Below are 27,197 nucleotides of genomic sequence, written 5' to 3' on the forward strand. Positions count from 1 at the left end.
TCTGTTAATAACACCCACAAACCTGATGTACTAATAGCACATTCCTACAAAGCAGCGAGCTGAACATAGCAGAAATTATGTACCATCCTTTTAAAGAGAGAAACTTTGGCATCTCAATATTCCCTTGTATGTGAAACAAATGAGGAAGTAATTAAGATCTCATCATTGATAAGCAGAGTAGAACATTTTTTAAAGTAAGTACAATCCAGACGAGAGAAGTGACAATTCTCATGATGCCAAGGGAACCAATTAGTTCGTTATGTTGTTAGTCATTTTAGGCAAGAGCCAGGGAACACAAAAGAACAAAAATACTAGAATAAAATATGCCTTGTTTCACTTTCCTTATGCTTCCTCACAAGAGAGTGAAGGGAAACAGCAAATAAGCTAATCTGAACAAGCAAAGGATCCCTAAGAAAGCGATGGGAAGTAACACTCAAGGACAGTTATCATCCACTTATTACAAAGAAATACAAAATACAGGATTTATGTAAATGATGTGATACTGTGCCTCCCCCTTCCTGCTACTCCCAAAGCAAGATGAAAACTACTAAGTGCTAAAAAGCCACTCACTGCAAGGGATGCCCAGTAAAATACTGGGACACAGAGGGGCTCAGAAAGCATCCCATTCTCTTGTAGAAGATGGGGAGCAACAAGAATTCCACTGTTCTTCCACAACTTTGGTGCCTTTCCACTGAACCAACATCTCACTTTTCAGCATCTCAACTGAAACTGCACCTCTTTTCCCCTCGTTATTACAGTCAATTCCTGACAGTTCAAATCTGCCTCTTTTGAAGTTCCTTCAATCTACTACAGCCAGAGAGACCCTCTAGCATGAAACTGAAGCTGAAACAGTGAAGTCAAGCAGTTTCCTCCTGGCCATCACATCAGAACTACACTGAATTCCCATCTGCCTTGCCCACCTGAGGTTTCTCAGCAGATGCACCTACCTTCTGTGCAATCATATCACACTTCTAGCACGAACATTTAATCCAGTGCCAATTATTACTACATCATATATTTCCTAACTCGTGCCTTCCTGAGTTTTCCATCTCAGTTTCTTGTCATCTGTTAGCATTTTGTGCCCAGTGTTGAAAGTAACAAGACAGCAGCAACTGAACACCTTAAAATAAAAAATAAAATAAAATAAAAAAGAAAGTAGTTTTGCCAGCTAGGAAATCCTATAGCAAAAACTAAGGCAGTTCTAGAGTTAGACCCTGAAAGAGCACTAATTTTAGAAGAGTGAACATTTAAACTCTGAAGAGATTAAGCTAGAAGGACACCTTTCAGGCAGCAGTTGATCCTTCACAAGGTCAGAGGGTAACAATATAAACACACACTTGCCATAAAAAGCACCCCTCAGTGTCATTGAGGTTTTGGCTGTTGACTGGGGACAAGAAGTTGAGTGTGAGATAATCCCAGTACAACCCCACCCTCCTTCAAAAGCTGAAGGAAGGATATAATTAATTAAAATAGAATGCAAGGGAAAACCTGGAAAACCATAGGAACAGTCTGGGCATGCAAAGATAGCTGTCTAGTGGCACTGCAGTGTAGGACTTCATGGATGCTGCTCCAGAAGGAAGTGTCCAGGTCCCACACAGTCCCCAGCAGCCCTGGGAATGCACTTTTCATAGCCCAGCTGGCTCAACAGCATTAGACCCCCACCAGTGACCATCAGTCCCCCCCACACCTCTTCCTCACCAACCTGCACTGCAGAGGTCACAGATCAGCAACCACCAGAACCTAGGAAAGGTTTAGAGCAGTTGTTTTCCTTTTCTCACAAGTCAGAGTTTATTTTTTGTTTGAATATCAGACAAATTGCACGAGTTCCTGAGAAAGATTACATACTGCTTTGCATGTTAGAAATGTTACTAGTTATGCCTTGGGTAAGGAAAGCTAATATTGAACTAATAAATGAAACATTCATGTTCCATTTACAAAAGTTTTAAACAACTGGAAAAAAACATTTTTTTTACTTTCTTTCTTCTCCACATCTGTTTTGTTCTTCTTTCTTTCTTTGTGAACGTGAGAGAAAGAACTGGGAAGATATTTACTGTAAAAATTAACACCCCTATTTGAAATTTCTTATCTAAAAATAGCAGTTACTCTGCAGTAGTGGTGGTAGGCTTGATTTGTGTAGGGAATTTAATATTTTCTAACTGGATATACTTAACTAATATCTAGTAGTAGGCACTCATAGGAAGGATATTTTTATCCAAAACCAGCTAATTTGAACATTCTTACAAGGGCTTTTTTCTTAAACGGAAACTATATACAGTACTTAACCTGAGAACTGAATTTCATTTTTCTGCAGAACATCTGCATATAAGAAGTAGTGGGAAAAACTGGCTTCTGATTATAAAAAATATGCTAACATGGTTGTCACTGATTAAAGACACTGAATATACTAAATTGCTTTTTTTAATTAGGAAGAAAACATTTTATATTTTAATATATCCACTTATGTCTAAAAATTTCCTTCCTTCCATCTCATCAAATAATACAAATCAGCCTTCTCTTTCATGAGACACAATGTTCAAATAGGAGCTGCAATCACCTGAAATCAACAGGTTAAAAAAAAGGTACTAACAGAAACAAAAATAATGCACTGAATATTTTAGCAACTGGACTAAAACTGTATGCCAAAGATCCAGTCAAAACCCAACAAAATGCAAAAATACCAACATGAACAAAACCTTGAAGTTTAAGAGTCCAAGGCTACTTTGTGAAGAGCAGATGTGCTGTGCAGAACCAGGGATCAAACAGACACAAGGTGAAATCTGTACTATTTAATTAACTGCATTCTTCCATCATTTAAGTAAAATGAACTCCAATTGTTCCTTGAGTGACAGCGTGTTCATGTATTAATACCTCAGCATTTTGGAAAGCTGCTGGGGCTGTGAGGTTCTTGGGGCCTGTGATGCACTGGGCAGCACTCCTAAAATCTGAAGCCAGTCACAGTATTATGAAGGACCAATGACCAAAATTACCCTTCCTTCCCCAAATCCACAATTGAAGGCACAGGGGAAGAAATAGGCAGCCCCTTCAGACCATTCTTACTTACCCAGTGATGAGCACAGAAAAACACCCCAGCAGTCATACAGAAAAAGCAGTAGAAGCACCTCCCCTCTTCCTGAGCTTGTAACTAACCCTTGTCCCTCTGTAGTCTCAAAACTGACCCAGTTCCAAAATCTTTGAAAACAATGCATTCCAATCCTCCACTGAGACCGGGCAAGAGACTATTAATAGAAGTGTAAGAGCACACACTAAGATACTTTCCCATCAGAAGTTAACAGCTGCACAGGAGAACAAGCGTGTCTCAGGCTCCAAGGGTTTCTTGTATCTGAGACTCTTCCCCTGCTTAAAACACACACACCCAGGAGGGCACCCACCATGTCAACTGTAGCTCAGAACTGAACACAAAACTCAGGTCTCGGCTACTCTACCTGACCAATGCACAAACCTGCTTTGCAATTCTCCAGATAGAACATCTCCAGGAGAACAAGCTCTCCCTGAATTGATACTGAGCACATCTCATACAGGGAGAAAGCAGCGTCTTCTGAGAACTGCTAAAATAGCCAGTGTCATCTTGACCTGACCAAAAAAAGCTCCGTTCTTCTTCAAGTCAACTCTTTTCCACTGCAGGGAATAATTTTCTACCTACAGTACCAAAAAGACAGTGAAGTAGAATTAGGAATGTTAAATTAAGAATTTGCAGCTTTCAACTGCTTCATATTTAAGATACCTATCCAGCACACTGAAAAATTAAAACCTCTAGTCAGCAACTCTGTGGGCTTAGTATCAATTCAACTTGCACTTTCATTACAATTAACATTTAATATTTTCTATATTTCTAAACCACTGAATGCTACCCTTGCATGTATTTTAAGATCCAGACTAAATATCTGAAATTTGAAAGAAGAGGCACATAATTTCCAGTACTCTGCACAACTCACTATTTAATAAATATTTGTTAGAAGTGAGATGAGAGAAAAATGCATCAGCCTGCAGACAAATAGATGGAGCACCGTGCAATTGTGCCAGTTCAGATCATTTATGACACCATAGTTTAATATTCATTCACCAGTCCTGACTAAAGGCTATTTAACAGTCCTCTACAACAGGACAATGACGACACTGATGTGATCCTGTGATGTGGCTTTATGTTCTTATGACACTCACATGTTGCTATGGGCCATCTGTAGTAAAATACAGCACTGTAACATCATAAAAACCAGCCTTTTTTGTTTCACCATAATTGTTTATGTACCCTTGACTCTGGAAAGAATGTTCATTGTTGAGCCTTAACACACAAACCAGAGCTGAGCTGTCTTCAAATTAATATTCTCCACCTCATTAAAGGATATTTGGATAGTGAAGAACTAAGGATGGTTAGTCTCATCTCATGCCCTTTCAAAATACACACTTAGCTTACACCCTGGTAAGCAGAAAGAATTAGGGTTGCATTTATAATCCACTGAACCTCCCAATTTCCTTACACAGCAAGACGTTAATATCATGCTATCAAGATTTTGGAATGACCTTAGTCTTATCAATAGGTCTACTTCTCAGAAGGAGTGTTTCGTAGCAGTTGGTTATATAGATTTACAGGTTGAAACACTAGCATGCCTAGAAATAGCTCCACTCAGCCTCACAGGGTCATCATCAGATGGCCTCTGATGAGGACTTGGAGAAAAGTAGCAAACATCCCTAACCACAATTCAAGACAAGAAATCAGAAGCACGAAACATCTTGTCCAAGAAAATCCAGCAGACAGAGTTGACAACAGAATCACAAGTTCTTGTCTTTGATATCCAAGTATTACTCTATCCTGCTGGATGTATCACTGGAAAAATAATGGTCATGGTTTGAATTTCTTAAATTTGCAGCAATGGTACAAAGGCAAAACATTTCAGATGCTATCAAGACTTTGAACATGCACAGCTTTTTAGTATTATTTAAATTGTTATGATTTGGTAAATGCCACAGTTGAAATATGATGAGTTTCTCTACTAAGTTTCAGCTCACTCTTCCTTTCTGGTCTCATTGAGCCATTAACAAGTAAAAAGTTGCTCCTTGGTGCCTTCTGTTGCCATACACAAAGAACGGCTTACTGAGAGGCTAAACCTTTACTCCACTGTAAACCTTTACTCCACTGTGGAGCTCAGTGTACCCCTGCCAGATCATCACATCTCAGTAGGTGCTCTGCCCCACACTGAGGTGAGCTGCATTTGTACCTTCCTATTTACAAACACTCAAATGTGCTCTATCCAGCTGTAGCTTTCCTTGTATGTCCTCTGGTCATAAAGAACAATGAAAGTAGTCTCAGACTTCTGCATGACAGAAAGCCCCACACAGATACAAAAAGACAGAGAAATCAGTTCCCTGTGATATTGGGATGTAGAAACAGCATAAAAAGATTCTGCCCAATATTAAGCCACTCAGTATGTCCTTCTTGGTATTCCACTCTACAGCAGCCAATCTCTAAATTACTTCTCTCAAATTTCTTGCACTTTTCATTTCTTACAAAAATTTTGCTTTGACTGTACTGCAACAATACAGTAACAGTTACTAAAAGTTTTTAAAAATCCATCACCTGTAAAAACCCAGAACACACAACTGCCAGAGATCAAGCCATGGGTTGATATAATTTTGGGTTTATGACAGTAATGACATCTTTTAGCATATCAATGCCAGCTGCTAGGCAGCTAAAAAAGGGTCAGGCAACTATGAAGAAATCCAGCATGCAAACCCCCTGACAAAGCCAAGTCAGAACACACCCCATTGACCCAAAGGAGAGATTTCCATCCCAGATTGCTTCTGTCATTTTGTAAATACATGGTCAAGTGACAGTATCACAGTGGGCACACTGATGTTCGTGTTAGGCTCAGTATTAAGACTCAGCTCATCTGTAAGTGCTTGCTCTGAAGGGAAATGCAATGCTAGAAACATCCCAGCTCTAAGATGAGAGATATTTCCATACTTACTGGTGCTACTATTTTGCCCGTCTGTCCAACTTGCATGTCATTAGGAACAAAGCCAGCATCAACAGCTGCACGGGAAGCTCCAACTAGTTGAAAGAAAATATTTCCAATGTTTTCTTTTAAAATATTTGCAAGCCAAATTTATATCACCATAAAAGCACATGTAGTACTGAAGAGTCCCACACTCTAAGGGCACGTATTTAAAACTTCCCTCTTAAAAGCTCTTATGGTAATCCCTCTCTATACCACTAGCTAAAAACTTTCAAATACTAAGTGCTAATGCACTTCATAAGCAACAGGAAATCCTTACTCCCATCACCAAAGGGCCATATATTTAAAACCAAGGATTTCAATCTGGCATATTTCCATGGTTTTTTCTTGTTGCTTTGTCAAAAGAAGATTTTCCCATAAATGCCTTCCCAAAATGTTCCTTCAAGTTTGAATGGAACATATGTGCCATCTTATATTGCTGTGAATCTCAAAAGTCAGGCATAGTAAAGAAAAATATCAAAGTAAACTCGAAAATGCCATATGGACATTTAGCTAGCAAAGACACCAATTTAAAAACAAAGCCAATCATGTAAAACTATAAATTTATACACATGCAAAAGCTAAAATTAATGGAGTTAAAACATTAAAGCAAACAGTTTCTCCTTTCCCAACCTTTATACAAAATACTTTGCTGAAACATTGTATGTGGTTGATTTTCTCCTGTTAATACAAAAGCAGCGCAAAAGGACAGAGCCACTCAAACTACAATGTGAGTGGGATTCTGTAAAGAAGAATATAAAAGGATGTGTGCAGAAAGTATCGGCTCTTCAAAATGACCTATGACAACTTCACTTTTTGTTTGCAAGCTTCTGTTCTGGAGATTTGACAAGGACAGGGAATATTACAGGTTAGTATTTTGCTTCATACACAGGTATTTAAATATAGTTGACAAAACTTTATCTATTACTAAACTAAGAGCATTTTAACAGTTTGATAGAGACATGAAAATAAAAGACTCCAGGTGAATTCTGGTTTTAATGTGACCTTTTTAAATATAATAAACAGGGTTAAAAACATATGGAGGAAAACAAGTTTACCTGCAGCATGCAATTGATCCGCAAGGTCATATAACAACTTGAAATTTTCACCACTCTTCAAGCCCCTCCCTTAAGAGTTAAGAACAAAAAAAGATCAAGAAAGAAGAACATATGTTTTAAGATTTTATTTTTTGCCTATGTAAACTTTCTGTATGAGAATTAGCATTTGCAAAGACTCAAAAGATATGCTTGCACAGGGTATTTTTGGATAGATTACTAACCAGTATTTAATATTTGGAGATTTTGCTTTTGTCTTTGCCATTAATATTTCATATGTATAAACCAACACCATTCTGTCTTGTTTACTTCCTGCACACAGCACCATCAAGGTCATTCTCCAAAACCAGGGAAACAGCATTTTTTTAACTAATTTGTGCTCCCTCTGCTGGCTTCAGGAACAAAACATTGCAGTGGAATTACTAAGAAATCATTTTAGCTGTAGGCATACACTAAAAGTCACAGTCCATCACTTGATACCTAAAGAGCAGAATACAATCGTAACAGGTTTTAAAATCATTAAGGTGATTCAATAATAATGTTCGGACTGACTGTAATGAGCAGCAGTAATTTTAAACATGATAGATTTCCATCTAAAAACACTTCATATTGCTAAAATTTTGAAGAGGCTCACCAAATATGACAATGCTCTTACAAAGCCTCCCAGCATATGCTAAACTCATGTTCTACCTCTTCACAAAACATGTATGTTGGGCGGTTCCCCAGTGGCCCCTATGGAGTATTTCAGAATTTCATCATAATTTCCTTTTTTTTTAAAATGTATCACATTACAGTGTTCTGCTACAGCTATTATTTAAGCAAGAGGTACCATTACTTAAATGCAACATCAGACAGTTTTAATGTTATCCACTCACCACCCGATACAACCACTTTTGCACTGGTGAGCTCAGGTCGATCGCTTTTTGTCAACTTCTGCTCAATCCATTCAGAGATACCGACGGGTGGTGGAGGGGTCACTGCATTCACCAGGTGAACCAAACACCCACAAGGAAAACGACAAAGCATGTGTTTTCAACCTGAAATCTGAGCTTAAGCTTAATTCAATTCTATAACCAATTCTACCGCAAGCTTTTGATGAGTCTCAGTAGTTGCTCTGTGGCTCTGAGTAACAAGCCTCGTGCACTAGCTGTGTTTAAAGAACCTACAGTAAAAACTGCACTAAAATGAATTCTGTTGTACAAATGTTAGACCCTGATACCAATCCAGCATAAGAAGTGTGATTCTTACTATCACAGGCAAACCAGTCAATCAGGCAATGCACCAACAGTGCAATACACTAACTTCAGCAACATTTGATTTCTAACATCCACAGACGTTAGGAAATACAGGATGGTTCAGAGGCAGGTACTAAGCCACAAAACAAAAAGGCCCACAGTGAAAAACAGCAGAGGTCACCAAAAGTGGAACAGGTTACCCAGAGTAGTTGTGAAGTCTCCACCTGTGGACATACTCAAAGCCTGACTGGACACAGTCCTGGGCAACCTGCTCCACAGGGCTGGACTAGATGATCTCTAGAGATCCTTTCCAACCTCAAGTACCCTGTCATTCTGTGACTGGATTTCTCAATTATCAGAGCTACACTGGCTTCATTGAATTGTAAATTAAACTGATATAGTTAAAACTGATCTAGAACGACAACTGGGTGTTCTCAAATCAATTTAAACTGCCGCTAATTTAGCTTGATGATGTAATGACCTATCTCAATTGCAATATGATTAAACCAAAACTGTGGAGAGCTAAGCACTTCTATTTTTGCTCAGTCTTGTTTTGAAAACCAGTCTGGTTATTCAAACAGCTGTAACTTGTCCTTACTTAAAGTTGCAAGACTGCAGGGGCAGAAGTTTATGCAGTGAGTGAAACAAGTATAGATTTCAGCACAGATACTCTCCATTTCTGCTCAAAGAAAAGGAAACTAACTGTGCCAATAACCCATATTTTCTCTTACCAGACATCACTAAAAAGTGCAAGTACCTGTAATTAAAAGTATAAAGCTAATATTACGACAATCAGTTTGCTTTGACAAATACTTCTACAAAACATCACCAAGCAGTGAGCAAAACTAACTCTATTAAATAAAACAACAGCATCCCAGAACAAATACTCACACTTTTCTACACTGGCACTACCACCACTCACTGGTGCAGCCTCAAATGAAGTTCCCCGTACAGTAAACACTTTGATTGCTTCATCACACTGCACAGTACAAATAATATTTCCTAAAAAAAAAGTCACATTAAAAATTCAAATATTATCAGACATACTGTGCTTAAAAAAAACCAAATAAAATTAATATCAAAAACATATTAGCAGTTGTACTAGAATATGCAACATCCACAAAGGTATTTCCCAAAACAGCAATTTTAGATTACTAAAATGTAGCACTTAATAAATAGAAATTACAAATACTTTAATTTACATTTTAGCCCTATGTTTCTAAAGCACGAATACAAATCCCCTATTTTTAAAGGATACAAAGCATTCAAATAATCTCTTATGAATGAGCTTTTAAATTTCGGAAGGGATGAAAAAAACAACTTTGAAAATGCCATTCTTAAACATAAAGGATGTCTATAATTCAAAGTAGATCTTTTATCCTGTTGCATTAATTCATCAGGGCTGAAGACAATGAGGCCTCCCCAAGTATCTGCAGGACTCTGTTTCTCTCTATAATATAATACAATACTTCACACTGGAGGCTGCAGGGAACACTAAAAGAAAACATGCTGCAACATTTTTCTAAACAAACAATTCTTAAACAAAGTCCTCTTAAAACTGTGGATTACTGGGAAGCAACTTAGAAGTGCAGCACAAAACCACATTCCGGTACCATAACTGAAAATGTAATACCCTGCTGGTACATGTGGTACAATCTTTACAGTAAAATTAAGGAACACAAGCTAATGAGCTCATATCTAAAATAAAACACAGTGTTAGCCAAGCATTAGAGAAACAAGACTGAAAAAATAATTACAAATTAAATTAATTAAATATTATAAAGAATTTGTTCAATGTCTTCATAATTAGAAAAAATGTGGTATCTTAAATCAGAACGAATGCTAGTCCAGTTAAATAAAGCTGGACAATTAACTTTATGTTTTACGTTTTACAAAACCTGATCAGAAGGGCATTAACAAACACAGTACATGGAAAGGACATCACCAAATTCTGTTCCTTAAGGTGACAGACCTGGGTTTGACATGCTCGTACTAAAGCCCTTGGAATTACTTGCTTTCTCACACAGGAAGCATTATGTCAATCCCCAGACTTCATTTTTTATGAATCACAGCAATTCAGATTGTAAAGTGAAAATTCCTATCCTGTTCCAAGGTTTTAACAATAGGATCATGCAGAAAAATTAGCAGTACTGGATCCTTCACTGGACAAATACCACACAACTTCTGTGATTACCCACCTGCATAGATAGTTCTCACAAAAGTATCTGGGGACTTAATTTCAATAATGTCAGAAACAGGGGCAACATCGAGTTTGCCAGCCACTCTGGGAATAAGATTCTAGAAGTTAGAGATGAAAAGTTAGCAAAATAAATGCTAAGTAAAATGTACATGGTCAGTAAAGGAACACTGCTGACCCAATTTTAACTTCATATAATGCTGTCTCTAAGACATATAGAACTAAGATTTTTGTAGGGCTACTCATGTAGCTTTAGCAGCCAAATAAAATCCCATTACTGTAATAACATTAGACATTTTATGAGACTTACTGTAAGTAAACCCTTAATTCAATATCTTAAATGAGGAGACTTATTTGCTTCAAATATTCTAAAACTGAATACAGATGCCACTTACTCAGAGAATTGACAATTATGGATTGCTGAGCTCTTGGCACTTCAAGTGAAGACAAAAGGTGCTTTTAGAAGTTAGATGCCAGAAATAATAGGAAAAAAACCCTGCACTCTTCCCTCCAAAGAAAAAAATATTTTTATATTTAATATTAAAATATATATTCTCTTGCTCCAAAATTTACTCTAGAAAATTACTTAGCACCTCTAGGAGCGGGAAGAAGGATAAAAAGAGCAGCAGAAATGACAAAGAAATCAATGATAAGATGATTGCTTGCTTTTTGTCTGCCTCCTAATCTGGTACTAGAAAAAAGGGCCCAGTTCTGAAATCTTTACTCACATGAAGCACTCGAAAATGGCAATGTAAGCTTTAAAGCAAAAGCCACTAACTTTTACTATGACACTGCAGTTAAAAAAAAATTTAAAAAAAATTTTAAAACCTAAGGCTTGAGGTACATAAAGATTTCTCTCAGCAAAAATACAAGCATATGGATTGATATTGATTGGAAGTGGAAGTAGTCAGATGGAAGGCCGATGTCATTATTCGCCCTACATCGGCAAGATTTCTGAAGGATCCTTTTTCTCTAATTTAGCTGCACCACAATGTTGCTCAGATTCTTGGTACTGAGGCTCTCCATGTACTTATAAACACATTCCTTAAAAAAACAAGTTTTGAAAAATTGTATTTTCATTAAAAACCATCTTGGCTGGGACTTAGATCTGTATTATTTATATATGTTTACAGACATTTCAATGTACAAGACTTATATCACAGACGCAAATCCCACCCAAAAAAAAAGTTTGCTTCCAATAAGTCTGCATGCTTTCATTTCAACATGCAAATAACAGATTTTTCATCTTGATTTGCTGTGCTTTTCCATACAATTTTCATGCTTTCAGATCACTTAATCTGGTTTGCCTTATTGTACATTGCGCCTTGTGTCCATAGGACTGGCTGGTTACCACAGAATATTTATTCTACACTATTTTTTTCACATCAGCCCATAAAAGAACTCAAACATGAATCATGAAATCTAACTAATGACCTCTTAAGCAAACTACTGTAACATTGTTTGCAAACACAAAACTGTCCATGGATGATGTCTCTCAAGCCTTTGATTTGTACTCTTATATACAGTTGTGTCTGTCTCTTTTCTACAAGAACTTTCTGATGCACTTTGATCTACTTACCTTCCCAAAGGCAGATGCTCCAGCACAAATGTGGGTGTAATTAAATTTTTTATGAGTTTCCACAATCAAGGGAGTCAACTCCTCTGAGAATAAAAATATATTGCTCAGAATTTACAACTGTCTTATTTTCAATCATAAATACACAAATAAATTTCTTTTGTCAATAGGTAAAAACAACTCTCACCTGCTAGAAATCCCTTGTACACATCATGCTGAGCCACGAGAACTTTTGCAACACCCTGCACTTTGCTGAGTTCTGATGCTACCTATGATTACAAGTGAATTATTATTAGCTTGTGTTATAACAGGCACCACAACAAGGGAGCCCCCACTGCAAATAGCTCACAGCCTATAGATTAGCTAAAACCAGAACCAAAAGTACATTGATTTCAAAATCGGAACAAACCTGAATGGAATAAAATGCACATCTTCTGACTCACAGCATAGTGCCTTATGGGATAATGAAAATGAATTTGTGAATAAGAAACTACAAAGCAAATCGAACTTAGGAAAACTGCCTCCTGCATGCAGGCCTCCACACTGATTCCAGCATTTCTTACAGCAGCCGATAACAATCATGCTTGAGGATTACTGCTCAGTATTCCAATATAATCATCAAGAAACCAATCCTATTTTCTTTTAGGTCAGTCAATATCTACCACACAAACAAATATAAATGTACAATGCTGTTATGATCTTTGTCAAAATTCTAGGAGCAACCCTTTGTTTGCATCTGACTTTTTGCCCACTGATGCGATGTATATTTTCAATTTATATTTATGCATTTTTTTCCTTTAAATTGGCACAAGTGAAGTTTAAATGATAAAAGGGTTACTACAGATCAGAGAGAAGCGGACTGACAGCGAGGTCTGGAGACCACATGCATCGTCCGAGAACCAGCACAGTTTTAACTGAGTTTGATGAGTATCAGTTTACCCTCAAAAATTAACAAAAGGAAAAAATGAAAAACTCCCTAATAGCTGCTGCAGAATATGTTTGAGTAACTGGCTCTTAAACAAAATCTCCAAACCTTCACTTTTTATAAATGCTTTTTCCTACCATGACATACAGTCTCCACATATTTAGTATTAAAACAAAAAAAACCATTCACGATCATTTTTCTACTATGCAAGTGTGTAGAATAGGAAAAATTAAAGACACACATATTAGGCAATTTTTTTTTCTTTTTAATTTTCTTGATTTAGATAAATCTTTGCTTCATCTCCACCTCGAATAGCTGAATAGCTACTGAGGTTTCTTCACCTATTTGTAAATAAGCTGCTCTATGTACGCGTTCTTCATGAGATACTATGTGTTGCTTTCAAAGTAACAGCTCATAAACAGTGTGTAAATATTAGGCATCGTTTTTTGTACTTCTACTGCTCACACAAGACAAATCATGCAGGAATAAAAATGCCACTAATGTACTAACTACATTATCTCTAGATTTTGCACATTCAAATTACACTGAAAATACACAGCTAACATACAAGGAACTTTTTTCATACATGAGCTGTGTCAAGAAGTCAAGAAGCACTAATTTCAGAGTTTTAGGTTGCAAACACACTCTATACAACTAGTGATTGGTTAGTAAAAGCAACTTGCTCAAAAGCCCAATTTGTCACTGTTGTTTCACTTCGGCTGGTTTCCATTTAAACAAGCACAAGCTTCTTTCCAAATTCTTAGCACTGCAATATTTGTCATTTAAACTTCACAGAGAAGTATCTTGTTTTAAAAGTTAATTGTCCTTTAGTCCTATAAAAATTTGCTTGCTCAAGCATGTAACAACTGTTATTGATACTGTCCCTTGTGAAATGAAATCTATATCCGTATTTTCTCTTGAGAAGAGAAGCAGTTCCAAGTGCAGGACTTTTCTGGCAGATTAGCAATTCCTGGCACTGTTTCTCCTCGCTACGGATTATTTTTCAGGCTGCCCAAGATGCTGCCAAGTATTGTTTCACTGCATTCTTCATTTCATTGGTATGAAAATAGCATTTCCTACCTTATCACAGCTGGTACCAGCTACCAAACAAGAAACTTCCCCTCCCAGGCGCTTTGCTGCAGTGATGGTATTGAGTGTAATGGGCGTGAGAGACTCATTGTTGTGTTCTGCAACGACCAAGGTACTCTGAAACCTCCGGAGCACTGACACCTGGAAAGAAAGGGAGACACAGAGGAGTTGGAAACTTAGCATTTAAGTAAAAAACTGTTCCTTTGAGCATCCAAGGCTTTACAGAAATTCATCAATTATACAAATCGTAAAACACTGCTGTCAAACAAAACAGGCTAATTCTAGATAATTTTTATAAAGTAAAAAGAATACATAGGGTGATACAAAAAAGAAAAGACATAAACCCGCTTGACTTCAACTTGTCTATAACATGCTGTGTTTAAACTAAAACTCCAGGAAAACACTGAACAAAATTAAGAAAAATGTTTTAACACATTACATTCCAGCTCAGTTGATCAACTTAATCAAGTACCTTAAAGAGTGAGGATTAGACAAGCAAGAGTAAGACACAAGGAAATCAACAGTTGCAAATATTTACTTGGTTTTCTAGGGTGGTTCTCTGGCAGTGTTTTATTATAAGTTTTAAACAAAATCTAGCTACAGAACTCACTTTTATATTTAGATATGTATAGAGGCAAAATTTTATGCAGCGGCTGGATGACAATTAAGCAGCAGGGGCTCACAGCCTGCAAACACACTAGTAGAAATCTTTATAGGCATCAGGTTAATTTTTCCCTCTTTTCCTTTAAAACATTTGAGCACTTAGTCTCCCACCACAATTTAATGGTCCTCAAATAATAATTTTGACCAATTCACCATCCATACATAAACTTGAACTTCTAAAACAAAAACGAAAGAAACAAAAAAGATAGGAAAAAAAAAAAGGCAAAAAACTGCCCTGAAACCAAACCAAAATATTCTAAACTCTGAGACTTTCCTCTCTAATATTCAGGTGAAGGTGTGAAAAGCATTATTCCTCCAAGACTAATACTACAGTAAGGAAAACATGTGGGATGGGAACAGGAATATTGTCCCTCAAGTGTTTATTTACCCTACATAAAGCCTAACTGAAGACTTGAGTTACGATCAGTGTAGGATAGAATACATGGAAAACCAAATAAATCCATTAATATAACCAAGGAACAAATAGTAACATAAAGCTGAAGACACACAGCCAAACACTACTTTTTTAAACATACATTCCAACCCCATCTTCCCTCATGCCAAACATGCACTTACCTACAACTTCAAATAAAAAAAGCTTCAGAAAATACAAGAGGCTAAAATTTGCATCTGGACTTCAACCTCACAAAGCCTACCAACATACTGAATTTCAAACAGAGAAAGCAAATCCCAAGGACTTCCCTGAAGCTAATCACAGTGCACAAATACAAATACAAAGATAAGGTTTTGCAGAATCTGGATCATAATTTGACCTTTTGATTAAAACAATATGGATTCTTGTAAAAGTGCTCTGCATTTAATCTCTTATGCTTAAGGTTACTTGCTGTGATTAAGCATTCTAAGCTCCTTTAAAACTAATTGCCAGTAACAAAATATTTATTGCCAATATAGATCAGACACTGTATTTTTGATTATGTTTCATACATCATTTGCAATAAAAGTTATGAAATTTTAGTCACCATTTGAAGAATAAGTCCATGCCTTTGTGGCAAAAAGCCCACTTCTTCAATGATTTACAGTTGTGTCACAGGGTAAAGTGAACCATGCTCCTAGAAAATCCTCAAGTTTTCAAGTTTCCAAAGGGAGACACATGCATTTTAAACACACACTTATTTCTGCCTATATTATCATTTTTTTTCCCCTAAATAAGCACTGCACCACCACCATCATTCTGTCAAACCATTCTAAAATAAACTGAGAAATAATTGGTTTTTAGCCAAAATGAATAAGAGCAATGGATGTTGCTTGAGCAGACTGGCTATCACAACATTAATTAGGTATTATTTCTAAACTGATAATCTGACATTTTATATTTGTGGGAATATACACAATATGCACACCAGAAGGTCACTTTATGGATGACATTTCTGAACATAAAGACAAGACCAGATTCAAAAGAAACTTAAAGCCACATTATATATTATGGGTAAAAATCTAGATGACAAAAGAGATTTCTATGTGAGTCTGAATTAATATACTAAGACACATTAAATAATTTTTTCAATCAACAAAACCAAACCAAATTGGCTTTTGTTTGTTATAATAAAGAAGCTGCAGTAAAACCAGAGGGCAATTCATCCAGTCACATGGTCCTGAAAACTAAGAACCTGCAATGAGTCAATGATCAGGACAGGTAGTTATTTTGAAGAAATTACTGTCCAGCTGCACATGTGGGAGAACAGCCCATTACTTCACTGACATCATTTCTGCACTTGGGCAGGATGTCTACTTTGAAGCTTAAATAAAATAGGAAGGTGGAGAATAAACCTAACCAGCTGGCAGCAAGGGAAGAAAGCACAAGAAATAAGATACACAGATCAATCAAACTATTGAAAACTATGCCTTAAGAAGGAACAGCACTCACCGCTTGTGCCACAGAAGGTTCCTGGTGAAAACCAAGCTCTGGAAAATCAGGCTACTCACAGAAATCACCTCCAGATAAACATCCCACCAACTTGAGCAACTGAGTAGCTTCTACAGCATGGCAACAAATAATGACATGCCAGCAACAGAGAACTGGGAAGTTTATTTTCCTCAGGTTTAGGTACAAATCACAGCTAGACACCTATGTTTCCTCTACAGCAGAAACATCTGCACTTCCTCTATAGTGGAAACTCTGGACAGTGACTCAAGTTTATACCAAAATTAACATTTGTGAATGAAAACCCCCCAGAATTTCCCCTTCTCTCCCCAGTATTTACTGTACAGCAAACTTGGCCTCTGACTTCCAGACGTCTAAAAGTTGCTAAGATTAACTCAGATGTACAGTACTGATCAATTAAGCCACTTGCAAAATAGCCATGGATTCACTGAATTGATTGTCTCAAGTTTCCCCAAAGCATCATTTTACTCCCCACTGAGAAACTCATCAGTATTTTCCAACCAGAGCACAAAAAATTTAAGTACAATATCTGGATTTCTAGGCTTCAGACAAAATAATGGATATTGATCACTGCTACTGTTCCAGCAAAACATTAGCAATCTGGACACATCCCGTACACGTGCACAGGTAAAGCCAACACCACACCCATCCAAGGCACCCACTGAATTTGCACAGGTGATCTGCTCTTCACACAAAGCCACCGCAAACTGAGCATCTGTTGGTCTTTCAGCACACAGACAGGTCACCTGAACAGCACACATGCCCAGCACCTCTTAAATACAGATTTGCTGTTTATATGCTAAAAAACATATGTATCAAGAGCTGGAAAATCCCAGAGGGAAGTGTCATAAATCTTTGCTTGCTGCTGGGTGAGATTGGTGTGCAGCATCCATGGCCTCTGCTGGCAATAGGGGTGGCTAACTGCCTGTAGCCTGCTCCAAGGACACTCACAAATAACACCAGAATCAGGAAATCAGCTCTAACACATGTGGCAGGCACAGGAACACAAGATGGGTCAGCTAAAAAGTCATTCCAAAAAATGCAAGAGATGCAGCAGATGAATTCTACATGGCCCCATGCTCCAAACATGCATCAATAAGAAACAGGGTGCTAGAAACTTCACCTGGGAAAATAAATTTTGTCTCCCTTTAGAGGAGCCACTGGAAGTTACAGGAGCTAAACCAAAACAAGACATTCACAAGGCAGAACATCAAACAACTGGACCTACAAAGGTATATCTAGAGCTGCTTTTCTTAGCTGTAAAAGCAAACTGGCCAGAAACTAAAATTTTAAAACTGCTTTGTAGGAATTCTGTATGTCATGGAGAACCATTAACACTGGGCAAAGTTCCCAAGAAAGAACTCTAGGAACTAGGGTATTGCTAAAGATAAGATTAAGATTCCTAAACAACAAAGCAATGCCTAATTCTAGTAAGAGACAGTCTTGTAGCTGCAAAACTTTTAAACTAAATAAATGAATTTGGTAAACTCAGGGAGAGAAGGGAACTCTAGCAGTAAAGCATATACTTTTGGAATCTCTCTAAAGACTTGGCTACAAAAGAGGTCTAAGAGACAGCTCTATAACTCCAGGAAACACTGATTAGAAAAACAACACAAAAGGCACCTGAATTAACAAGGAGCTATAATTGCAGCAAAGAACAGCAATAAAAAAAATAAAACCACTTTGCAAAAAGGATTTTGCAATCATAATAAAGACTTAACATTACAAAGGGATTGAAGCAGCAAGAGAAAGATGTAATACACAATAAACTTCCAAACACACTCCTTGCATACCATTAATAAAAATCAACAACGCTATTTTGAAATACAGACAACACTGTCTGTACTTCAATACAGTGAGCTCCCTAAATGGCTTATTCCCACCTCTGCACCAACTTTTTGTGCACTTCCATTCTCATTTCTCCTTAGTACTCCCATCTTTAAGTTATGCAAAAGTCCAACTTTCCCTCCTCTTCATACTTTACAGGTTTCTCCCATCCTGTTTTCTCCTAGACTCCACTCCCTCTTCAACTATGAGTGTCAGCAGGGTTAAACTTTGCACTTTCTAAAAAGCGAAACAAACTGTGAGTTTGTTTCACTTCTCTCACAGACTACATTGTTGCACATACGTTGAAGATGCACACAATGTTTTACCGGCTTTTTTTTATAAAGTTACAAGTTTCGATGTGTATGGCTGAAAACCAAGGAGCTGAACTCACATATCCGGACCACGAAACTGAATTGTGCACAGAGCATGAGTAAAGTACTATTTACGTAGCAGTACCATATGATTCAGAGATCATTAAGACCTTTGCTCTACAAAGGCTGAAGCCTAAAAACAACTGAGACGTGTCCATGATTACAAGTCACAATTTTCTGATTAATTCAATCACGTCTGACCTCATCTACCTTTCCTCCTCTTTTAAGAGATTCTCATCACCTGAAACCATGTAGTATATGCATAACTACTACGTTAGAGCTGTACTGAACTGCAATACCTGTAAAAGCCCTGGAGAGCTCAAAAAGAAACCTGCGAGATACAAAGTTGTTTACAAGGGCTATTTATACACAGTTCTAGTGGTGGGAGTATTTCCTGGTGCATAGTAAGATATCGAGCAGATATTCGGGGACATCTCATCAATCATCTACTCCAATTAACCTTGAGCTCACCTAGACCTTGGTAACACAACCACAATGACACACCAAGCAGCAAATGGCCTCCAAAAGCCCAGCACTCCTCCCAGCTGAGCACTATGAAGGTCAAATTAGAGAAGCAACAGGTGTTTTGCATTAGCCTCATCCACAGGTTGTGATAACTAAGGCAATCACATTTCTGACTGAGAAACGCTGGATTAACTTGCCAATACCCCAGAAAGCGTCTCCTTGAGCCACAAATATTTTTCTATTGTTCTTAAGAGTTTGCAGTAACAAACTTTAGAAGTCTTCTCCACCTGTTGCTCAGCTTGTCCTGCTCAAGGGTGGATGCGAGCGAGCACTCCCAGAAGTTCAGCACTTCCCTATGCCTACGTTAGCTTTCCACACGGGATAACAGTCCCCAACTCCTGCCTACTGTGACCGCTGGAAGGGGCTTCTGGAACATCCCGTGTCCACTCGAAAACTTTATTTTTAACAGAGTGGGAGAGAAGTCCAGCGGAGGAGTCCGACCCCGGCGGAGCGGGGCGCTCGCCCCTCAGAGATCCCCTGGACCACCGCTGCCGGGCAAGAGGAGCTCGGCCCGCGCCCCTCCCCGCGTCCCCTTCGCCCCACTGGGCGGGGCCCGCACGGCCGGGGCGGCGGGAAGGCCCCGGTCGGTGCGCACCACGCGGCCCGAGGGCGCTGCCGGAGGGCTCGCCCCGCACTCACCGCCCGTCGCAGCCGCTGCGCCACCGCCGCCTGCAACATGGTTCCGCCGGCCCGCACCGCACCGCGCCGCTCTCGCGAGAGCACGGCCAGCCCCGCCCCGCTGCCCCATTGGACCGACCGCCGGGCCAATGGGCGGCAGCGGCGGCGCGGGCGGAGAGGAGAGCGCGGAGTGTCCGTGTTCCGCGCCCGCAGACTCCGCACCGCCTGCCGAACCTCGCACGGCCGGCTGTCCTCCCCTCTCTGCCCGGCTGCTCTCCCCTGCTCTGCCCGCTGACGTACGGCCCGGCTGTCTCTCCGAGCGGCCCGCTGCGGCTGCGTTCCCCTTCAGCGCTGGCTATGTCCCACGGCCTGCTGTCCCCCCGCACCATTGTCCCCGTGCACAGCCGGCTGTGACCCCCTGCACCGCCCGCTGTCCCCTCGCACAGCCGCCTAGCCCCCCGCTCCGCTGTTCCTCCGTACCGCCGGCTCTGTCCCCCCGCCCCGCTGGCTGTATCCGCCCGCCCCCTACGCTCTGGGCCGTACCGGTGGGCAAGAGCGAAGTTGCCGCTGCCGTAGGGGGCCCGCCCAGCTCCCGCGGAGCATCTCGAGGGGAGCGGACCCCGCCCAGCCCAAACTGACCAGATACCAGCGCCAGCCTCCTCCGGCCGCCTTTGCCCGGTTCCCCTGCAGTGCTTCTGCAAAGGGTTAAAGCCTTTAAAGAGAAGAAAACAACAGAAAGCCGAGTTATGCCTTCAAATGCCGGTGCTCCTTGCCAGATCCTATCCTAAGCCAGTGAAAATGTGCCTTGCAAAGAGAAAGAAGGGAAAAGTCTTAATTTGCGGCTGTGGAGCCAAGAGCAGCCTGGGAGACTATGGCCCCCGCCTGTGGCTGCCCATGAGCTGCCAAATTCCCCCCGGTCACACTCCCCACACCACGAGATGCAACAAGAGCAAAAGAGATAATGTAGGCATGGAGTGCATGGCACACTGGAAAGGCCAGATAGCACGGTGCTTCCAAAATGTCGCACCCCACCAGTTGTCCAAACCACACCGAAGCTTCAAAAACCAGTCAGGTATCACCAGCCCTGGATGGCATCCTCTCACCAGGACAGATTTCTGGCTGCCTCACTCACATCCCTGTGCTTGGCCCCAGGCAACATTAAGCAATAGCTCATGAGCTCTGAGTAATTTATAGATCTATTTTATTATTATTATTCTGATTTCCCAGAACCAAGGCAAGACATCTTGTGCCTGCCCCTATCATGGCACTAGGGTGCCCCAGGGACCAGAATGAGACTTGCTGTTTTTCCATACCTCCAGATTTTTTTCTGGGTGGCAAGGAGAGTGATTTTTTTAAAAATGAAGCAAAATATTTCAGGCCAAATTCACTGCTAAAATGTGTGCTGTGGCTCTCTGAAAACCTGATGTCCTGGAGAAGCTGGCAGGAGCTGTCATACTGGACCATCTAGTCCTGCCAGCCCAGGAGCCCCAAGCACACGTGGATTTGGGACACTCCAGAATGGAACTCCCATCCCAGAAATTACAAGATGAGCCATGAATGGAGTTTCTTCCTTCCCATCCTGAAGTGGTTTAGAGGGGAAAAAAAATCAAACACAACCCCCCCTGAGCAATTATGGCCATTGGACTGTTCCTCCAAGAATCAGCGGTGATCTCCAGCATGTCAGTGATTCGTTCTGCATTACTAAGTTGCTCCATAGGAAAGCAAAAGGCAGATTGATCAAAAAGGCTCTTCGACTTTGCCACAGTCTTGGCACAGGATAACCTCTAAAATTTATTCTGTCACATGATTTTCACATCAGATGCCAAAAAGTGCTGCTTTACAGCAAAAGCTAACCAGGTCCAGCAACTCAAGCATCTAAATGGACAATTGACTTCATCTCAAATCTCAAATGTCTCTAGAATAGAAGAAAAGCAGCTGTCCTGTATATTACAGCTTCCTGGCCCCCCAGCACTACCTTAACTCCTCAAGCCCCAAAGGAGAGATGTGAAGGGAAGAGCTAAAGGAGGTGGCAAACCTCCTTCAGGGCCTGTGCCTGATTATACGGATTAAAGTAGCTCCAGGGCTGCTCTGACTTCTGCCTGGTCTGGCTCCACCCTTCAGTCCCCAAAAAAGGAAGAAAACGAGTGTTTGGAGCTGCTTGTGCATCACCTGATCTCTGCAAATGACCATGTGAAAAAAACCCGCTTGTTTATATGAAGATGAGGGGGAAAATGGTTTTGCAGAAGCCACAGTACCCTGAGAGGAGTTTAAAAAGAGGATAAATATTTGATGTGGCTCTTTATCACCAGTTTGAATGATGGTTAAGGTGCAGTGTAACTCTTCAGAGATGTGGTGTTTTATACAGTATAGAGATCCCTACCTGCACCCTAGGTAATCCAACAAAAGCAACAACAAAGGCAAAAAAAGGGTGCAGAATAAGAACATCCTTGGCATCCTTAATTTGCCCATTATGTCTTTTTAATTGGGGTGTTTTATTCATTAAAAGCATGGCATGTAATTTCATAATCCTATTTTAGGCTCCAAAACTAAGCTTCCAACATGCACATCTCATGCAGATGAAATCTTTACAACAAACGTACATCTAAAAATTCCAAGTCACAAAAATAAACAAAGTGATCTCATTCAAGTTTGGGCTTTACTACCTCACACTAAAACAAAAGTGAGCTACTATCAAAATTAACTATTTGCATCATAGCCAAGAATAAATTGATCCTTTCACTGTGTATCTGGCTTCATAGCACACATATCATATTTTCATGAGCAGAGTGACATTGCCCCTCTTTAGGTCAGATTTTGAGGTGTAGTATCACCAATTCAGAGACATGACAGGCTTTTTATTATATTTTCTGTTTATAATTTTGATTAAAATACTCAGCAACACTTCAGATGCACAAATCCTTATTGAAACTGGCTTGATGCGGATTACAGCCTGAAACACAAAGGAAGTCTTTATCACTTATGGCCAGTGTTTTAGGAGCTTATAACTGTAATCAGGTAGGGATTATATCAGCATGATCCATACAAGCTGAACAGTGGCAAAAAGCTTTTTTCTATTTGACCTTCCCATGACAATAATAAAAATGGTAAAACATACAACAAACAGGTGCCACTGAAGGTAGGGTTACTGTCCACTGCAGGCAGAAGTTACGACTTTGTATTTTGAAAGAAAAAGTAGTCATTAATTAGTGGAAGCAGATCTTTGTATGGTGCATTGTTATCCAGGATTATTTCATTAGGATCTGCTGACCCAGTTTCTGCATTGGAAAGAGAATTACATTTTTTCACACTATTGGGATTGGGGGAAAGAAAAAGTAATAACATAGATTATTCAAACTTTTAAAAATATGTTTGCAGACAAGGACAGGTACCTGTATTGGTATCTCTACAGAAGCCAAATGAAACAAGGACCATAAAAAATATGTAATCATGTCTTCCCTAGAATTGGATTTTGGTTCTCCTGAAATACATAATTCCTAATTAAAACATATGGAATCCAGCTAATACAGCCTCATGACTAAGGGATTTAGTGAAGAGCAGGAATTTTTTTTATCACTGCTATGATGGTCCTCTCTGTCACAGGTCATCCTTGGCTTACTCCTCCTTCCATCACCCTGGGGATAGCTGACTCAGATAAATTAAAAGAGCTTCATTTGGGAAGCTTCCCCAACACACGAAAGGATTCGCCTCCTAATCTGTCAAAATCCAATAACGTTAAAACAACTGCAACCTGCTTACAGCTCAGCAGGACCCTCAAACCGATGGGCAGGACCCACAGCCCAGCACTGGACCAGTCTAAAACCCACCTTGGAAGCAGCACCAGAAGAGATCTCTGCTGCTGAAATATTTTATGCCCGAGTGCTGTGAGATCACAGGTGGCTCAGCCACCCCAGGATGTTGCCAGTTCCCCTGCGCTCACCCCTTGCCCACAGCCATGAATTGTACAAAAGGAGGGATGTGCTCTCTGCCCCTCATCTCACTCATCTCAACACGTCTGCCATTGGAGGTCCTTTATAATAGAACACCACCACAGGTGTGCTCAGTGCTCTGCTCAGATCACCTTACAACCACTCACCTTCATGACTCAGAGCAGCAGCTGGTCTTTCATGAGGCTTTACAGAAGCCTTTGGAAGGAGATGATGCCACAAGCCTGCTTACAAAGTGGAGGACAGAGGAAAGAGCTCCCCCTAAGCCACCCCATAGCAGGGACAGCCCTTCTAATACTGAGCCTACAAAACCACCACAGAAAGGTATTTTCTCTTTTTTATAAACTACTCTCTCTTGCTAATAATTTCCATGTGGCAGTCCAGTAACAAGGAAGTCTGGGAGTAACATCATATCACATTTGCTGCATATTCCTAAAGAACAAGATCACCTGAGGAGTTCAAGAAACTCCTTCTACCAAGCACACAGGCAAAACGGGACCCTTATAACCTCATGAAAGCAAAGGCTCAGGTTACCTTGAAAGGCAATTTGTCCTGCCCAGGAGTGATGGTGGTTTGTGTGGAGGACAAGGGAAACAATGCTGGTGAAAAGAGGTCTGCTCCCCTCCCAGTGCAGACACCTGGATGGGGTTTTGTGACCTGCCACCCTTCTTCTGCATGCAGCTCGCCTTGTTGCTAATGGCAGATGTGTGTAAAATCTTCTGACAGGTTGTACCAGCATTATTTTTTAAAGAGGTAGATGGGTTTTTTTGCCCATTACACTGCTGGAAAGGAATCCAGATGCCACTGTATTCCTGCTCACACCAGCCCAAGCCATTCCTGCAGCAGCAGGGACAGTCACTCCAGGGGATCAGCTCTTTCCATGCCCCTAAGGACTTTTCAGGGAAAGTTGCTTTTTCCTTTTTTTCTTTCTGTTTCAGGTCAGTCAATAGCACTTTTGTGTAAGCACAGCAGCAGCAGTAGGCTTTGTTTTCAGTGTTTTGGAACCTGCGTGATTTTTAATATTTTTGTTGCAGAGCCCATTAGGGAGGAGCACGTTCTGGTGAAGTTACCTGCTGCTTACAGCACCTGGTGACAAAGGCTAATGCACCTCCTGCTTGCCCTGTCACAAAGTCTGAGATGAAGTCTACAAAGCCTGCAATTTACCCATTGGCTTTAATCCTGCAGATAATGGCATAACGAGATCCAGTGTCTGGGGGTTGAACCTAAACTATACCCTCAGTTGTCCATTCCAGTGAAAGTAGTTAACAAGCAGGATATGAGAGCGAGGCAGCCTCTCCTGCACTGGCAGGCAACACCAAGACCAGATGCATCTCTGGGAGACATGTCTGAGGTCAACCATAAATTAACAGGCTCACTGTGAGGGAAAAAATAATAATTCTGGGTCCAATTGCATGGTCTGGTATGAAGGAGGCCAGAGGAGATGGGCCAATAAGTCTTTTCTGAACTCATGAACTTTCTGAATCCTTCTTATCCGGAGGGGAAAAATGGCAAGGGCTCCCTTTGCCATGTTACCATGGCTGATTCTTAATCACTAGCAGGGCTGGCAGTAGCTCTTGTGCAACACCACTTTCCCCAGCGCTGGGCCCTGTTCCCCTGCAATGCTCCCAACCCCTGCTGGTCTCAGAAGAATTGAGCCCAAAGCTCCACATAGCAATTCAAATGCATCACCAGACATTAGGCCACCGGGTTAACCACTGTTTAATTTCGTCACATTTGTTTGTGAGTTATGTACGTGCCTTTCTTTTGTCAACATCTCCTTTTAGAAAGGATATTGATTTTGTTTTCAAAGGCTTTCGAAAATAAAATGAATGACTACATTCTAAGGAAGAGTCGTTTTCTCAACAGCTGTAAATAATTTATTGTTCGCAACCCACCCAGATCAAAAGATACTTCATCAACTGATGTGGCAAAATCTGGTGCAAGCTGCATTTCCATTATCTCAGATCCAATTAACCATTTGGAGCAGACTAAAACATAACTAGATCAATCCAGAATCAGATTAATATCCAATCCATAATCACATTAATCACAATCTGTCCATAATTAGCCATCAGATAATCCCATTGGACAGGAGGTGACATGCAGTATCCCATTATCTCATTAATTAACTATTTTTGGTATCAGACATTGTGCCCAAACACGAGGAAATGTTTTTTTAAAGGAAGAATGGATAGGGTAGGGAATTCTCCTTTTGCTACATCCACCCCATTGAAGCTCCCAGTATCTCAGTGTTGGAGTTTTACAACCTTTCTTTGTTTTGGCATATTCTACTAGAACCAAGAGCCGGTTTTTTGAGACACATCATCTTTTTAATAAAATATGACTATCTTAGGAAGATGGATAAATAAAACATTTGTTTCATGTGAACAAGTTTGTGAAAGAAAGAAAATTCTTCATCAAAGGTTTTGATGGTAACATGATAACAATAGCTTTGCAATGCTAAATCTTACTGCAGATGGTTCCTGTCCTTTTTTGTAATGTAAGTGAAATTGTGTTCCATCTGTTTTAATTTTATAATGGACTTAATCCATGGTTGGCTCTGAAAGAATCAGCATTTACTGCCTTTGCAATCTGCTGCAAACAAAAAAAATAGTTACTGTTTCCCCCTTCTAGAGGGAACTTGTATTTCCATTTGGGAGCAAACCCCAGAGTTGCTCTGTAGAGAACAGAAAGTACCATTAGCCGGCCTCACCCTGTGGCCAGGCAGCCCCTGCCAGCTCTCGCACCAAACCCAACCGGAATTGCCCCAAAAGAGATTGGAATCTCTGGACAGTGGGTGGAGGAGAGCAAGGAGTAATCAGCGTAGCAGGAGAGATTGCATTTGGTTTTGACTAGCAAATGTGTCCAGCAGTTCCAAGTTACCTGCATGCAGTCTTCCAGAGGTGCCTCCTGGACTGAATTATTCCACGATTTTATGATGTGCTTTCCCTTACCCTCCCTCAGATGAACCAACAACGAACCTGTTTGCTAAACACGTGGTATTGAGTTGGTTCAATGCCTCATGGCATGCCTCATTACCCATAGTCATTTTAAAACTTTTTGTACATCACATAGAGGAGGTGCAGGGCTTTCAACATTTGCCTGGCAAGTAATTTTTTGGGCTTTTCTACTAAACTGCCTGTGCAGCACTGCCTACTCTGTTCCTTCCTGCCTGGTTGTGAAGCAAGTCCAGTCCAACCATACCTGCCTGGTGTCAGCACATTGCTCTGTACAGACACAGGTGTGACTGCAGCACAG

At 40.2% G+C, this 27,197-nt stretch overlaps 1 protein-coding gene across 6 annotated transcripts in view; it reads right to left on the bottom strand.

The window, feature by feature from the left end:
* Nucleotides 1-27,197, bottom strand: part of ETFA (electron transfer flavoprotein subunit alpha) — a 56,134-nt gene that overhangs the window by 26,414 nt on the left and 2,523 nt on the right. For 4 of the 6 annotated variants that reach the window (XR_004242841.1, XR_004242842.1, XM_032123248.1 and 1 more), the window contains exons 2-9: nucleotides 14,080-14,229; nucleotides 12,262-12,343; nucleotides 12,078-12,160; nucleotides 10,500-10,599; nucleotides 9,193-9,303; nucleotides 7,942-8,043; nucleotides 7,070-7,138; nucleotides 5,985-6,067 (exon numbers count right to left, since the gene is read on the bottom strand). Coding sequence is in view for 3 of the 6 variants with exons in the window: in XM_032123248.1 (XP_031979139.1) it covers nucleotides 5,985-6,067; nucleotides 7,070-7,138; nucleotides 7,942-8,043; nucleotides 9,193-9,303; nucleotides 10,500-10,599; nucleotides 12,078-12,160; nucleotides 12,262-12,343; nucleotides 14,080-14,229 (780 nt within the window). In the remaining 3 variants the exon portion in view is untranslated. Of the gene's footprint in view, nucleotides 1-5,984; nucleotides 6,068-7,069; nucleotides 7,139-7,941; nucleotides 8,044-9,192; nucleotides 9,304-10,499; nucleotides 10,600-12,077; nucleotides 12,161-12,261; nucleotides 12,344-14,079; nucleotides 14,230-20,016; nucleotides 20,100-27,197 lie in introns of those variants that run through there. The other 2 variants (XR_004242843.1, XM_032123250.1) reach the window with 2 other exon arrangements.

This window comes from Corvus moneduloides, chromosome 13 (assembly GCF_009650955.1).
Source record: "Corvus moneduloides isolate bCorMon1 chromosome 13, bCorMon1.pri, whole genome shotgun sequence".
Lineage (NCBI taxonomy): Eukaryota > Metazoa > Chordata > Aves > Passeriformes > Corvidae > Corvus > Corvus moneduloides.